Below are 15,983 nucleotides of genomic sequence, written 5' to 3'. Positions count from 1 at the left end.
TTCAATTGGCTGGATTCATCAAGAAAACAGAAATCAATGGGGCCTAAAAAATATGGTTTGTATTTTAAAAAAAGGAAAAAATGATTATAAGTAAAATAAGTAATCAATACACAGTTTTATGATTATTTTGAGTTTTTAAAATATTATATTTGATATTCCTGGTTATGAAGATGCTCCATGTTTACTGTTTTATCATCCACATTTATATCTGTAACCCATCTGGAACTATTTAAGATGCAATTTCCCCCCACATGATATTCAAGTAAAAAGTATTATTTATTAAAAGTTCATTCTTTCCTCTCTCCTCTGTAGTCTCATGGTATAAATCAAGTGACTCTGAACATGTAGGTTTACTTCTAAACTTGCACTGATACCATACTATTCTAATTACCATGGCTATATATCAGGTCTCAGTATTGAGTAGAATAAGTTCTCTAACTTCGTTCTTTTCAAAATTATCTTGTCTTTTTCTGGTTCTGCATTTCCATACACATTTCAGAATTAAATTGGCAATTTAAGGAACGAGGGGAAGCCTGCTGAAATTTTGACTAATTTATTTGATCTGTAAATCAATGTAGAGAAAATAACCAATATTTGCAGCTCATCCAGTGGTGCTCAGTGGTTGAGTGCCGACCTATGAACCAGGAGGTCATGGTTCCATTCCTGTTTGGGGCACATGCCTAGGTTGCCGGCTTGATCCCCGATAGACGGTGTGTAGGAGACAACTGATCCATGATTCCCATCATTGATGTTTCTATCTGTCTGTCCCTCTCTGAAATCAATAAAAAAATATAATAAAATTGTTTAAAGAGTATCATTTAAAATTGTTAATTTGTTTTTATGTACAATAATATAATTTACATTTTAGTATTAAATTTGTTTAGGGATCTTGCTAAATTGATATATTTATTCTAGTAGATTACAGATTTAAACATTTCTAGATATGCAATCATATGGTGTGTGAATAATGAGAGCTTTCTTTCTTTTCACTTTTTATTCTATTTGTCACTCTTAGATTATAGTGCTTGTGAAGTATAATGTATAAAAATGTTGTTAAAGTGACATTTTAAATTTGTTTCTGAACTTGGAGAAAAGTATGTAATATTCTACTGTAAAATATAATGTTTGATGTAAAAAAAAATCATCAGTTTAAAAATGTTCTCTCAATACCAAAACTAGACAAAGACATTACAAGAAAAGAAAACTACAAACCAATATTGCTCATAAACACAGATGCAAAACTCAACAAAATATTAACATATCAAATCTAACACTGTATATAATATTATGCATTATGCCCAAGAGATTTATCCCAGGTATGCAAGATGGCTAAACATTCAAAAATCAATTAATGTGATCCATCACATCAACAAGCTCAAAAAAGAAAAATGACTTGATCATATCAATATAAACAGAAAAATATCTTACAAAAATCCAGCATTTATGATTTAAAAATAAATATCAGTAAACTAGGAATAGAGGAGAACTTTCTCAACTTGATTAAAAATCTATAAAATTTCTACAGCTAACATCATAATGGTAAGAAACTTGAAGCTTGCCCATTAAGATAAACTACAAGGCAAGGATGTCCCTCTTATCACCCCCTTTCAACATCACACTGGAAATTCTAATGCAACAAGACAAGAGAAGGAAATAAAAAGTATACGGGTTGGGAAGGCATACATTAAACTATCACTGTTCACAGATGACATGATCATCTGAAAGGATCCTCCTGTAACCCCCCTTCCAGCCAAAAACCTTCATGGAACTAGTAGGCAAATATAGCAAGGTTGTACGAGCTAAATATACAAAAACAACCACTTTCCTACATACTAATAATAAACATGTGAAAACTGAAAGTAAAAACATAATACCATTTACCCCAAACATGTACTACTAAGGTATAAATCTAAAAAAAAATGTATATTAGAAAAAGTACAAAACTCTGATGAATGAAATTAAAGAACTAAATAAATTACATGCTCATGGATAGGAAGATTCAATATTGTCAAGATGTCAGTTGTTCCCAACTTATTCTATAGATTTTAATTCAATCCCATCAAAAACCCAGGAAGTTACTTTGTAGATATCCACAAACTGATTCTAAATTTTGTTTGGAGAACAAAGTTAGAGGACTGCCTCAACCTGATGTCAAGACTTACTATAAGGCTACACTAACCAAGACAGTGGGGATGCTGGCAAAAGAATAGACAAGCAGATCAATGGAATAGAATAAAGAACCCATAAATAGATCCACATAAATATAGCCATGCAATCTTTGATAAAGGAGAAAAGGCAATATAATTGAGCAATGATAGTCTTTTTAACAAATGGTGATGGAATAGTTAGACATCCACATGCAAAAACAACCCAAACAAATCTACACAGTTTCTACTCTTGCCAACAATTAATTCAAAATGGACCACAGATCTAAACGCAAAATACTCCTCTAGGATAACATAAAAGAAAGCACAAATGACCTTGGGAATGGTGTTGGCATTTTAGATACTTGAACACCAAAGACATAATCTATTAAAGAAATAATTAATAAATTAAAATTTATTAAAAAAAAGACACTGCTCTATGGAAAAAACAATGTGAAGAAAATGAGAAGATAAGCCAGAGACTAGAAGAAAATATTTGCAAAAGAGACATTTAATGAAAGACTGTTATTCAAAATATTCAAAGGACACTTAAAACTCAACAATAGGCAAATAATCTGATTAAGTAATGGGCAAAAGACCTTAACAGACCCCTCACCAAAGAAGATATGCAGATGGGAAAAATGAGCATACAAAAATATGTTTTAAATTATATGGCATGCAAATGAAAACGAGATTCCATCGCACACTTATTAGAAGGGCCAAAAACTGAACACTGACAAACTAAATGATGAAGAGGACAGGGATCAACAGGAGCTCTCATTCATTGCTGGCGGGAATGCAAATGGTATGGCCTCTTTTAAGAGAGTTTGGTAGTTTCTTATAAAACTAAGAATAATGTTACCATACAATTCAGCAATAATGATTCTTGATATTTACCCATAGGAGTTGAAAACTTATGTCCACCCTAAAACCCTGCACACAGACTGTTATAGCAGCATACTACACACAGTATTGGCCCCAGAATTACATTTAACATGGTAGTTCCAACACGGACTGTTCTTCACTCTATATCTATTCCTGAATTCAAAGCTCCACTCTGTATTCTGACTCTTTTTTCCAAGCAAGCACAGTGCTCATAGTGATTCAGGCTGAAATATGTTTTATTTAATTCTTTATTCATCAGAGACATGTATGGACAGAAAGACTAGGCCACAAATGAAGTAAGGGAAGGAATGAAGGATTGAGAAGACAGTCGATGTTGGTCTTCTTTTTTGTGAATGAGGCTCTCCAGTTAGTAGTACTCCTCAGGTTCACATTCTCTTATGCAGCAGAAAACTGTAGGTATTACACAATATACCATCCTAAATTCTTTTTCACCACACTTCTTTTTACATTGGCCACTTAGCTTTACACATATCTCTGAACGATTAAAAACAAAATGGTCCTCTTTACTTGAAGCTGAAAGAAAGCAAGAACAGATGGAATTAATAATCCAAGTTAAAAAATGCCAAGATTTCATAGAAGTCGCACAAAGAAATAGAGACCACAGAGGAAAGAAAATTCTTTTTTACTTTTTCTTTTTTTATAAATTTCTGTCCCTATCTATACCAAAGCAAATCAAGGAAACCAACCAGCATCCAATTCCTAAGCTAAATGTCTCACCCTTACACATTTAAGTTGATTAGGTAGTGAACCAATAAGAGATACCTGGAGAGCTGGCAATTTATTAATGCCCTCCTCTGTCTGTCTTGATCATCCCCTGGGGCCATTGAATAATGAGGGGGCCAAGCGCCATCTTCTCCTTTGTTATTCATAAACTTCGCCCTTTCCTCCTCCATAAGGTTTCACTGTTCATTGTATCCTGACTTCAGTTGCTCTAAAATACTGAAAACTACTGCATTCCTTCATTCACATATCTACAGTCTTCATTCACATATCTACAGTCTTGGATCTGCACCCCACTCTCACCTGAGGAGTTCTGCTTAAAAACAGATATTTTGGAAAATTAGCATAACGAATGGGAAATTAACAGGAGGGATGAACATTTCTGAAAGGCTCTTAATTTGTCTGTGCTACTCCTCCCTCCCCCGCTTTTTCCCTCTCTCACACTTAGGTTTCCAAAACAACAAAAACTTTAAAAAAATGTGTTTTTCTCAGTCTCACTTTGCATTGTAATTCCTTTGGTTTTGTAATGTCAACAATCATAAGGAATGACTTAGAGATTTAGAAATGAGGTGTTTTTGTCCCTAATGGAAGTTCTGAAATGTAAGAAGTGGTTTTTGTTTTGTGTTTTTTTTTTTTCATTTCCTGTATCCCCACAGAACAAAACTAGAAATAAATGGTGCAGATCAATGGAGAGCCAGGTTTTGGTTAAATATAATAAATGACTTTTTAACATGTAAAGATTTTATTGTAATCATGAAATATCTTGTCTTAGAAAGTATATATAGAGAGAAACCAAGATGGCGGCATAGGTTAACGCCGGAGATTGCTGCCTCGAACAACCACTTCAGAGATATAACTAAAGGACAGAACGGACATCATCCAGAACCACAGGAAGGCTGGCTGAGTGGAAATTCTACAACTAGGAGGAAAGAGAATATCATACCCAGACTCAGAGGAGGCGCAGTGCTGAAGTGAAATACTCAGGTGCGGAGTGCGCACGCGGAGCGGGCTGGCAGTGGAGGGTGTGGTTGTTGTTTTCAATCGGGAGGGAGTTTCAGACTCTGAGCTCCAGATCCGGGTGAGTCTCTGGGGACCCAGACTCAAATGGGAGAAGCGGGACTGTCTGGCTTCGGTCGGAACTCGAAGGCAGCTTTCTCTCCAAGGTTTGCAGCAGTTGCTGGGACTCTGAGAGGCAGAGCCCCTAGGGATGGAACTGAGAGCCGCCATAACTGCTTGCTCCGGCCTGCCCTGTAGATCCCCGAGGACCCGCCCCGCCCAAGCCCTGCGCAGAGCCATTTGGCAGATAGCCTCAGGCAAAGGCTAGATTAGCACCACCCTAGAGATCCAGCACAGAAGCTCTCCCACTGCAGACACAGCTGACTCTCATAGCCAGTTAGCCTGGAGGTCAAATCACCCCTGGTATTACTGACAACAATCAAGGCTTAACTACAAGACTGCACACAAAGACCACTAGGGGGTGCACCAAGAAAAGATATAAAAATGCGGAGACAAAGAAACAGGACGCAAATGTCAGAAATGGAAGATATAGAGCTCAAAACCACACTTTTAAGGTCTCTCAAGAACTGTCTAGAAGCTGCCAATAAACTTAGTAAGGCCCTCGACTGAAATAAAGAATATTATACAGACACCCAACAGCAGACCAGAGGAGCGCAAGAATCAAGTCAAAGATTCAAAACACAAAGTAGCAAAAAACACCCAACTGGAAAAGCAAAATGAAAAAAGAATCCGAAAATACGAAGATAGTGTAAAGAGCCTCTGGGACAGCTTCAAGCGTACCAACATCAGAATTATAGGGGTGCCAGAAGATGAGAGAGAGCAAGATATTGAAAACCTATTTGAAGAAATAATGACAGAAAACTTCCCCCACCTGGTGAAAGAAATAGACTTACAGGTCCAGGAAGCGCAGAGAACCCCAAACAAAAGGAATCCAAAGAGGACCACACCAAGACACATCATAATTAAAATGCCACGAGCAAAAGACAAAGAGAAAATCCTAAAAGCAGCAAGAGAAATAAAGTCAGTTACCTACAAGGGAATACCCATACGACTGTCAGCTGATTTCTCAACAGAAACTTTGCAGGCCAGAAGGGAATGGCAAGAAATATTCAAAGTGATGAATACCAAGAACCTACAACCAAGATTACTTTATCCAGCAAAGCTATCATTCAGAACGGAAGGTCAGATAAAGAGCTTCACAGATAAGGAAAAGCTAAAGGAGTTCATCACCACCAAGCCAGTATTATATGAAATGCTGAAAGGTATCCTTTAAGAAGAGGAAGAAGAAGAAAAAGGTAATGATACAAATTATGAACAACAAATATGCATCTATCAACAAGTGAATCCAAGAATCAAGTGAATAAATAATCTGGTGATCATAATAGAATCAGGGGCATAGAAAGGGAGTGGACTGACTATTCTTGGGGGGGAAAGGGGTGTGGGAGATGCGGGAAGAGACTGGGCAAAAATCGTGCACCTATGGAGGAGGACAGTGGGTGGGGAGTGAGGGCGGAGGGTGGGGCAGGAACTGGGAGGAGGGGAGTTATGGGGGGAAAAAAAAGAGGAACAAATGTAATAATCTGAACAATAAAGAGTTAATTAAAATAAAAAAAAGAAAGTATATATCTGCCATCCAGGGCCAATATAATCAGGCCCTACTAGACATATTTTAAAAGGTGAGCCAGAGTGGATGAGCCATTGTCAATGATGCCTATCAGCATGCTTTCATCCCACATACCTTTTCATTTTATTTTGAAATTAAATTTATTTAACTCTGTAATTAATCAACCCCTTTACTAAAAATATTTTAGTACAATATTTTTACAGAGGGCTTTTATATACATATCACTTAAAATAAAGGAGTAATATTACTGATACATTTTGCAGCAAGCATTTTAGGCAAGGAAGATTTTGAGACAACGCTATCCCTCAGTATCCTATCCTATATAATAAAAGGCTAATATGCAAATTGTCCCCTTGACTGGGAGTTCGACTTGGGGGTGGGGCTGGCTGGCCAACTGTTGCGGCCCCTCCTGCCAACCAGCCCTGCCCCTGATAGCCCCCACCCCCATCCCAATCAGGGGTGGGGCTGGCCAGCCAATGGCCCAAAGCCCTTCCCCTGGCTGGCTTGGCCTGATTGGCTCCGATAGGGGCAGGCCGGCCAGACCCCATCCATGTATGAATTTATGCACCGGGCCTCTAGTTCTTTAATAATATGCTGAATTTGCAGATCAGTTTTGGAACTAGCACTCTAAATGGCCCTGTTTGGCTGGCAATTGCACATTATTTGTAACTAAAAATAAAGATAGTATAAACCCAATATTTACTCTCAGATGAGGAAGGTATGTCTCATAATCCAAACAACCTCAGCATAGGCCTAAACACAGAGCAACATATTACACAGAGCATTCTGAGAAAAGAACAATTTTGCCCAAACTCTTGCATTCTTTTCTTTCTAAAAATATTTTCTTGTATTATAATAAAAACCACAAAATATAAATTCAAAGCTTAATGTATTAATATGTATCAAATATCTATGTAATACCTTTGTCTTCATCTTATTTTTTTCTTTTTGCTCTCTAAATGTGTGTAATCCTCAAGACTCTTTCTTTAGTTCTCCTCTTTCCCCCATCCATGCATCTATTTATTCATTCACTCATTGATTCATTACATAAATCTTTATTGAGTACCTACTGTACAGCAAGCACTGTTGTAACCACATTTTAGCATTGATATAGTGGCAAAACAAAGCAAAGCAAAACTAAAGAAAACATGTGGTCCCTATGTATATTAACTTGACCAAAGCCTCATCACTCAGTCTTTTTATTAACACTATCACAAAGTAACTCTTTCTTTACCCTCCCACAGAAATTTACTTATATCACTCACAAGGAGTTTATAAGATGCTAACTTAAGAAGACATTTTGCTAAATGGAATGTCAAATCATGATTGAGATAAAGACTAAAACAGAGAAGAGTTCCTTTTTAAATCATTCCCCAACACCCAGTCTAGACTTTTGTTGCTCAATTGCCTCTTCAAGTTATCTTAATTACACCATCTTTGGAATTAATAAGGATACTTTAATTACTTTTTGTATATAACAACTAGAGGCCTGGTGCACGGGATTTGTGCACTGGTGGGGGGGCGTGGCCTGTGGGGGATCGGCTCACTGTTGGAGTGCTGATCATCACAGTCAGCCGAGTGGCCGTTTACCCGCCCTTTGAGTGGCTGCTCCTCGGTCTGGCATTTTCCATGGAGCCGGAGCACTTGCCTCTTCAGGGGACCCGGCTGGGACTGGGCCCCAGGACAATAGCACTGAGAGGTGGCAGAGTAAGCTTCAGTCCTGCTGGGACCACAACCCACCTCCTAGCCTCCATGGTCAGCTCTGTGAACCCAGAAGTGGCACTGCACAGCCTGTGGGCATCCAGAAGAGGCAGCAAGGAGCCAGGAGGAGGAGTCTGGGTTGAGGAGGCAACAATTGCAGCCCAACCATGGCCCGGGGTTCACGGTGGAGCAGCTGTTCATCCCAGTCAGCCAAGCGGCGCTCCAACTGTGGTAGTGTACTGACCACCAGGGGGAAGCTTATGCATTGAGCATCTTCCTTCTGGTGGTGAGTGAGCATCATAGCAACTGGTTGACCAGTCATTCTAGCCGTTCTGCCATTTGGTCACTGGGCTTTTATTATTTAGAACTAGAGGCCTGGTGCACGAAAATTCATGCACTCAGGGAGATCCCTCAGCCTGGCCTGCACCTCCTCACAATCCGGGACCCCTTGTGTAGGGTCCCTAGGCCTGGCCTGATATCAGGGCCTATTGGGGCTTTCCTTCCCCTGGCTGCAGACAGCTGGCCCCACCCCTGCCACTGCCACTGTTTGCCTTCTGTGCAGCGCTGACCCCTCCTCCCCCTCCTCTGCCACTGATGGCCTCCCTCTGCAGGAGACAGTTGTAGGGTATGATGGCTTGGCTGGCCTGGGCCTCCCTCTGCGGGGCGATCTCTGGCTGGCTGCACACCTGCCACAGAGTCACCACTGGTAGCCTGGGCCTCTCTCTTTCTTTGTTGCGGGGCGGGGCCAGCCCTTCGAGGGGTTGTCTGCCTACCTGATCACCCCTAACCACTCTTCCTACCTTCCTGATCACCCCTAATCACTTGCTTGGGGGTGGGGCCAGCCCTGCGAGGGGCCATCTGCCTACCTGATCGCCCCTACCACTTGCCTGCCTGCCTGATCTCCCCTAACCACTGGTCTGCCTGCCTGATAATCCCTAACCACTCTACCTGCCTGCCTGATCTCCCCTAACCGCTTGTGTGGCGGGAGGTGGGGGGGGAAGCCCGGTGAGGGGCCGTGGTGGTTCTGGTCTCTGGTTGTTCTGGTTGTTATGCTTATGGTGGCTGGCCTTTTATTATATAGGACATATTTTTATGTTTCCAAAAATATCAAGATTATGGACAATGGACTGTGGTGATTGACAAAAGAAATTACGAGGAAAACTGAGACAGCAGTCTGAATCCTAAGCATAATGGCACTAGCAACATTAAAAATCAAACAAACAAACAAAAAAACAATGCTGAGAGCAATGATTGGAGAATGTTTCCTCAGAAATAGGAAGGACATTTGTCTAGACAGTGTTTCATAAAAAATGAGACTCTATGACTTTAAAATAAAACTTCTTTCTCATTTTGAACATAAAATCTGCATTCATAAAACTGGAAGGTGAAAGACAAGAGCTAAATACCTAGGGGCTGGGACAAAGAACATATTTAGAATATTTCCTTCCTTGCATTTGACAGTTAATAATTAAATGTGCAAGATAGAATTATACTTGTTTTATTTTACCTGTGTTTATTTTACCTGCATGATTTTGTGCCTTTTCAAATATTGTGGGAGGATTACGTATCTCTGAGTATAATTTCTCAAACTTCCTTCTACATGTTACTGCTCCTGGCATAGAATTGCTAACAGGTTGGCCAGAGCCCACTGCAAAAGAAAAAGGTTACTTCAAAAGTATAAGAAAAATGTTTTTGAAATAAGGACAGTAATATTTTTGCCTTTACTTCATAATACTATAAACTGTAAGAGGTTTTAGAAAATAATACAAATACAGCATATATTTCTTTAAAGTGGGGTTGGATATGTAAATGAACATCTTGATTATTAATAAGATGACCGCACACTGCTTCTGTAAAGAAGGAATAATGAATTAATGTGGGCAAAAGGCAGAATCGATGCTAGCTATTAAAGTCACCATTAAGAAAAAAAAGCATCATCCCTTATTGAAATCTAGGTAAATCTACATAATGTATCAGAAAACTTCTAGAAATAGATGAAATTTTAATGAGCATGTTTCAATTAATTTGTATGAAGATGATGAAGAAAAAAATTACTTATTTAACTTAATTCCAACTCCTTGAGTTACAAGAGTTACATTATCAATTGAAGTTCATTCATGTGTCCTCTTTTGGTGAGAAATTGTCAGCTAAAAGCTATTTATGTTTGAATATCATTAGAGCAGAGTAGAAGTGAAAGAATGGGATACAATACATTTATTTCATGTTAATCTGCTTTGAACTCAGTAATGACAGATATCGTGGTGATTCAGGGAAAGCAGCGAGAAAAAGAATTTAACCGAAAGTGAGTAGATGCATGGTTAGTCTTAGTTATGAATGTAATAAAATTACTCTCAGCAAGCCATTTAACCTCACTTAATCTCTGTCATCAAATTTATCTGAGCATAAATTATTCCACTCCCATTTAAAAGATTATTAGTATATTAAATAGGAAGAATTTGAATATTTAATAAACACACATTTCAGAGATTGAGTATACCACTGTAGCACTATTCCAACAATTTACATATATATATATAGATATATGTATAATCTTATGTAATCAAAGTTAATTATGGGTTTTATTAGTGCATTGCCCCTGAAAATATATTCAAGTATTTTTTCCATCTAGGGGCTGTATATAAATATAATGTGGTCTTGCTGATGGTATTAATACAATGTTTGTATAATGTTAATAATAGTCACTTTAACACTTCCAACCTCCCTTTCCCCCTTTCGTGCTGAACCCACGGGCAATAATATTCATGTTACCTGATAGAATGAAGACACCAAAGAAGAACAAAATAAAGGAAAAGAGAAGAATCTTCATTATTAATGATTTCTGAGGAGAAAAAAAGTCCACAGACCTTCTATTTTCATTCAGTTGTTGTTAAAATAAGGAAGAAAAATAATCATTTCATTTATAGACTTTTTTGCAGTCTTGATTACTGAGGCTTAGTAAAAGTAAAAACTTTTACTTGCTTGGATGAATAGTGCCCTGTTGGAAGAGATAGTATCTAGAAAAAGCTGGTATATTGTCCTAGAAAAATGTCATCTGCTAACTCCTCTTGAGGTCAGTTAAGAAACTTTAACAGTTACAATATTATGGATATAAATTGCTGAGTGACCAAGTTAAAAATAATTTTGTAGCAATTCACACAATATTCAGGAGAAATATGTTTAAATAATCACATTTAATATTTTAATGTCCCTAATGTGAAAAATGAATCTTAATGTAATGAGAAATCCAAAATGGAAATTTAGACAGAAATTGCCATTGAGAATATTTAATTTTACACACAAACTATTGAGATTCAGAGTGGTTAAGTGGTTTCATAATACACATCACTTTTATTTAAAATGTATATGAAAAAAATAATGACTGCATACTGATGTGTTTGAAAATTACCTTATATAACTTATTTATAGGGTGTAGTCACTCAAGTAGGATTCATAAATGTCAATATGCAAATATCCTATGTTATGACATAGATTGCCTTTTTCTTCTTTTCTGTGTAGTTTGGAATTATTTTTTACCCCATTTGCAAGTTTTCCAAAATCCATTATAGTAGATACTGGAGAAAAGCAACTGAAATTGTTCTCCAGACCCCATGAGCAGATGTTAGGAACTAAAGTCCATTGATTCTCTCTTACTACACCCAGAGAAGGCACTAACGTCAGGATGGCCAAGTGGTCTAAGGCCAAAGAAGGCACTAAGCATCTGGATATAAGAGTCCCAGTGAACATTAATTGTCCTTATTCTACAGAAACAGAGGTTGTTGGCCATGACAACATGTATCAATATTCAGAATCTTGGCAAGGCTTCCTGAACAAAGCAATGAAGGGATATGTCCAAGAATTATTTCTTTCTACAACCAATTTCTACACTCTATAAAATGTTAATTAAAAATTTTAAAACCTTCTATTTAGAACTTAGAACATGACTGAGAATTTTACCATCATCTGACATATGTCAAACCATTTAAGTCAATCTCCATTTAAGATTAACTCAACAGAAATTAAACAGCTACCATGTGCCTATTGCAGCTCTAGTTGCTGTAGTATAACTATGAAGAAGATAGGATATCTCATTGTTGTGGGTAAAAATAAGTGCTAAAAAAAAGAGAGGGAAAAAAAGTATTAGTTGAGTAACTGGAATTAAATTTCAAGTTCTATTAAAAACAATTTACTGGAATTTAACTGAAAGTGAGTAGGAATTCTTTTATGAGAATTCCTCTTTGATTTTCTATTCTATTCTTCCCCAATGATTTGACAAAGGTGAAATAACATTATTTTCCTCCAAAGACTGAAGCTAAATAGAACTGTATTTTGGATATTGTCTTTATTAAATCTGAAGGAAAAAAAAAAAACACAGCAACATAAAACATTACTGCCAATTCACTTAGAATACTTTTTGACCCAGGCCTCATGGAGGACAAGGGAATCACTCTCTTTTTTGAACAGGTAAGCATCATCTCAATCATTTGCTCTGGTTGTCCAACATGATAAACACATTCTACAGGATCTATATCACATAGAAACACTAGACTACTCCTTTAAACATTTTTGTATTATTTAAATTATATTTTGTTTATAGATATAAAGAATTTTAAATCATAGATAACTGAATAATTTAGGAATGCTTGGATTTGTTCATCACTATTCTATGATTAACTCATAGCCATTTTAGATATAGATAGTAGTAGTGAAACAGATAAAAATACCTTGTCAATGTTCTGAGAAACAAGTTATTTTTGAAAAGACAAGAAAAGAAATACATGACAATTCAGTAGTATAAATGCCATCTATGTTGTATGAAAATAGTTTCTTATGTGTCTTCTGAGTGTAATATTTTCCCTCCTATAGAGCAAAGTTCAACATTGGAGACTGAATATTACAATGTTTCTGGACTAGGGATTTTTTTGGATGTAATAAGAAAAACATAGACTATGGAAATTAAAGCAGAAATGAATACAACAAGTACATTAAATATTTTATCCTACTTCATTCTCTTCACTTCTCAATTATCCTTATTCAGTTATAGAGAAGCAAATTATTAACACAATTAGTGGTTTGGGACCTACAATATTTAAGTTTATCAACAACCATGTGATCTTAGGTAATGAAAATGCACAACATTTATTTGTCCTCTGCTTGTCAAGAAACAAAGAAAATGCTTCCCTTTGGACTGCTGAGACCATCCTCTTCAGAAGCAGAGTCTCTCCAATTGTTTGCCTTTATTCCTAAGAAATTATATTATTATTTTTAATCACCATAAAAATATTTTTTTTTATTTTTTTAAACGCTTTAGGGAAAAGAAGTGAGAGGAAAATAAAAAATCCAGTTTAAGAAATCAAATCTAAAAAAATAACTATGTGAAGAGAGATGAAGAATTACAAAATTAACAAGTTGTTTCTTGTTGAACTGAGGGGCCCAAACTGTTCCATTCTCTCTATTCAACATCAAGGGACACCATCAATGAGAAAATCTGCTGCCACTCTATATGTATTTATTTGGCAGAAAAAAATGAAAAGGGTAAACTATACCCATCCACCTTTCTATCACATTTTTCCTTGCAACCATCAACTGTAGTTCTTTCATCCGCAGTACCAAGAATTTGGTATACACTTCTGATTTAGAGTTAATATTTCATATGTTCAAAAGTGCATAAGAAATTAGTACAAGGATTGAGGAAGCAGTGTTTACAGACAATGAAGTGAAGATAAAATATTATTTGCTCTACTATTTTTTCAATCATTTTACCTTAAAGCGTAAAAAACAGATTTAATTTAATCCTTATTTGTTTCTTTATGTAGTAGCTATTTTTATATGATCAGAACTCTTTACTTAAAAGATTTAAAATTCAGTAGATCTTCTCTTGATCAAGATGGAAATAATCTTCCCCTCACTATGCCTGAATTTCAGATGGGTTTCTTTCTGACAATAGGCCCCTAATATTACTGAAATATAATAAACTAGTAGCCCGGTGCACAAAAATTTGTGCACTAGGGGGTGAGCTTGAGGGGTGGGGCCAGACCCCTCAGCCTGACCTGTACCCTCTGTCATATTCCTGAACCCCCGCCACTCCTGGCCTAGGCACAGGCCTACAGGTTTGGGGCGGCCTGGCTCCCGAGGCACCATTTTATCAATAGAACAAAGTTGGCGTTAGTTACAGCCCTCACAGAACCCAGTACACTGCATCTGTACATACAACTGCCTTGTTTATGTCCCTGCTTCACCCTACTGAATTACCAACATCTTGAGGACATAGCTCTGTCTTACCCTGCTTCGCCTTCAGTGCCTGGCCTGGTGCCAGGGACCTGAGAGGGTTTGCTGAGTGAGTGAATAATGAGTGAGTGAATGAGTGAATGAATGAACGAGTAAGTGAATGAGCAAGCAGCTAAGGGGTGGGAACTTCTGCTGCGTTGCCATGGCAACATGGCAGAAGTTTCGGCCCCACTCCCGGCTGCCTGAAGCCCACTCGGAAAGTTCCCGCCCTGCTCCCAGAGGTCTGGCGCCCCTCTCCTGGTTAAATACTGAATTAGTAACATCTTGAGGTCATAGCTGTCTTATCCTGCTTCACCTTCAGTGCCTGGCCTGGTGCCAGGGACCTGAGAGGGTTTGCTGAGCGAGTGACTGAATGAGTAAGTAAGTGAATGAGCAAGCAGCTACCGGTTGGGATAGTTCGCATTCTGCTCTGGGCTGCCTGACACAAACCCTGGGCAGTTCCCAACCTGCTCCCAGCGGCCCCATTCCCCTCTCCCAGCTGCATAGCATGCGCAGGGCAAAGGCGGCCTGGGTGTGCATGTTGGCAGATTGGTGCATTAGCACCCGCTGCCGGGGTCCAACCCCAGCAGGTCCAGGGGTCCCCAAAGGTGTGGACGGAGTCGGCGAAGAAGGAATGACACGGAGACAGTGTTCAGTTGATCAGCAGCCTAGCCAGGATCTCCAGCCAGGATCTCCAGCCAAGTTCTGGTCTGGATCTCCAGAGAGGTTCTGCTTAGGATCTCCAGCCAGGTTCTGTGTCCAAGTTCTCTTGCTAGGTTCTCCAGCCAGGTTCCCCAGGTTCCCCAGCCAAGTTCGGTCACCAGATTCTGTAGCCAGGTTCTGGCTAGGTTCTCCAACCAAGTTCTGTAGCCAGGTCCTGTCCAGGATCTTTTGCCAGGTTCAGTCACCAGGTTCTAGTCAGGTTCTCTTGCCATGTTCTATCCAGGTTCTGTCTCTAGGTTCTTCAGCCAGGTTCTCTCGCTAGGTTCTGTCTCTAGGTTCTGTTGCCAGTTTCTGTCCAGGATCTTTTGCCATGTTCTCTCCAGCAAAGTCCTTCTGTCTCTAGGTTCTGTGTAGGTTCTGTGTCTAGGTTCGGTATCCAGTTTCTGTCCAGGATCTTTGGCCATGTTCTCTCCAGCGAAGTTCTTCTGTCTCTAGGTTCTGTGTAGGTTCTGTGTCTAGGTTCTGTGTGTAGGTTCTGTGTGTAGGTTCTGTGTTCTAAGTTCTGTGTTCTAAGTTCTGTGTCTAGGTTCTGTTCTCTTGGTTCTGTCTTCTAAGTTCTGTCTTCTAAGTTCTGTGTTGTTACATCTGTATTTATACCAGTTGATTCCAATCTTATCAACCTCTATTCCAAATGTTAGGGCGTTTCTTATCTCCATTCCAGGGAGTAAAGATTATGTAGCTTAAGCATGATTGTTCGTAGTTAAAGTGATTAATTACCCGCCTGGCACTTAGTTAAGAGGTTTTATTCCCTCCCTAACTTCAGGGGAAAATCCCTACCTGGGGAAACAACCTTTCTCAGAGACCTTGGTTAATACACATAGTGCCAAGAAGGTGAGCAAACATATTAAGAACAGTATGCCATATACGCCAGGTCCCTTGAAACA

At 38.5% G+C, this 15,983-nt stretch overlaps 1 protein-coding gene across 1 annotated transcript; it reads right to left on the bottom strand.

Moving 5' to 3' along the window:
- Window positions 1–3,396: 3,396 nt before the first annotated feature.
- On the bottom strand, window positions 3,397–10,939 carry LOC118660209 (beta-defensin 112-like). Its single transcript, XM_036317366.1, has 3 exons — window positions 10,882–10,939; window positions 9,635–9,760; window positions 3,397–3,563 (listed from the first exon to the last, which is right to left on the bottom strand). Exons 1-3 carry the CDS (start codon window positions 10,937–10,939, stop codon window positions 3,397–3,399), a joined length of 351 nt encoding a protein of 116 aa, XP_036173259.1.
- Between the last annotated feature and the right edge of the window lie 5,044 nt (window positions 10,940–15,983).

Source organism: Myotis myotis, unplaced genomic scaffold (assembly GCF_014108235.1).
Source record: "Myotis myotis isolate mMyoMyo1 unplaced genomic scaffold, mMyoMyo1.p scaffold_m19_p_7, whole genome shotgun sequence".
In the NCBI taxonomy this organism is placed as follows: domain Eukaryota; kingdom Metazoa; phylum Chordata; class Mammalia; order Chiroptera; family Vespertilionidae; genus Myotis; species Myotis myotis.
The sequence above is the reverse complement of the archived record's forward strand: the minus strand, read 5'-3'. Positions and strand labels throughout refer to the sequence as shown.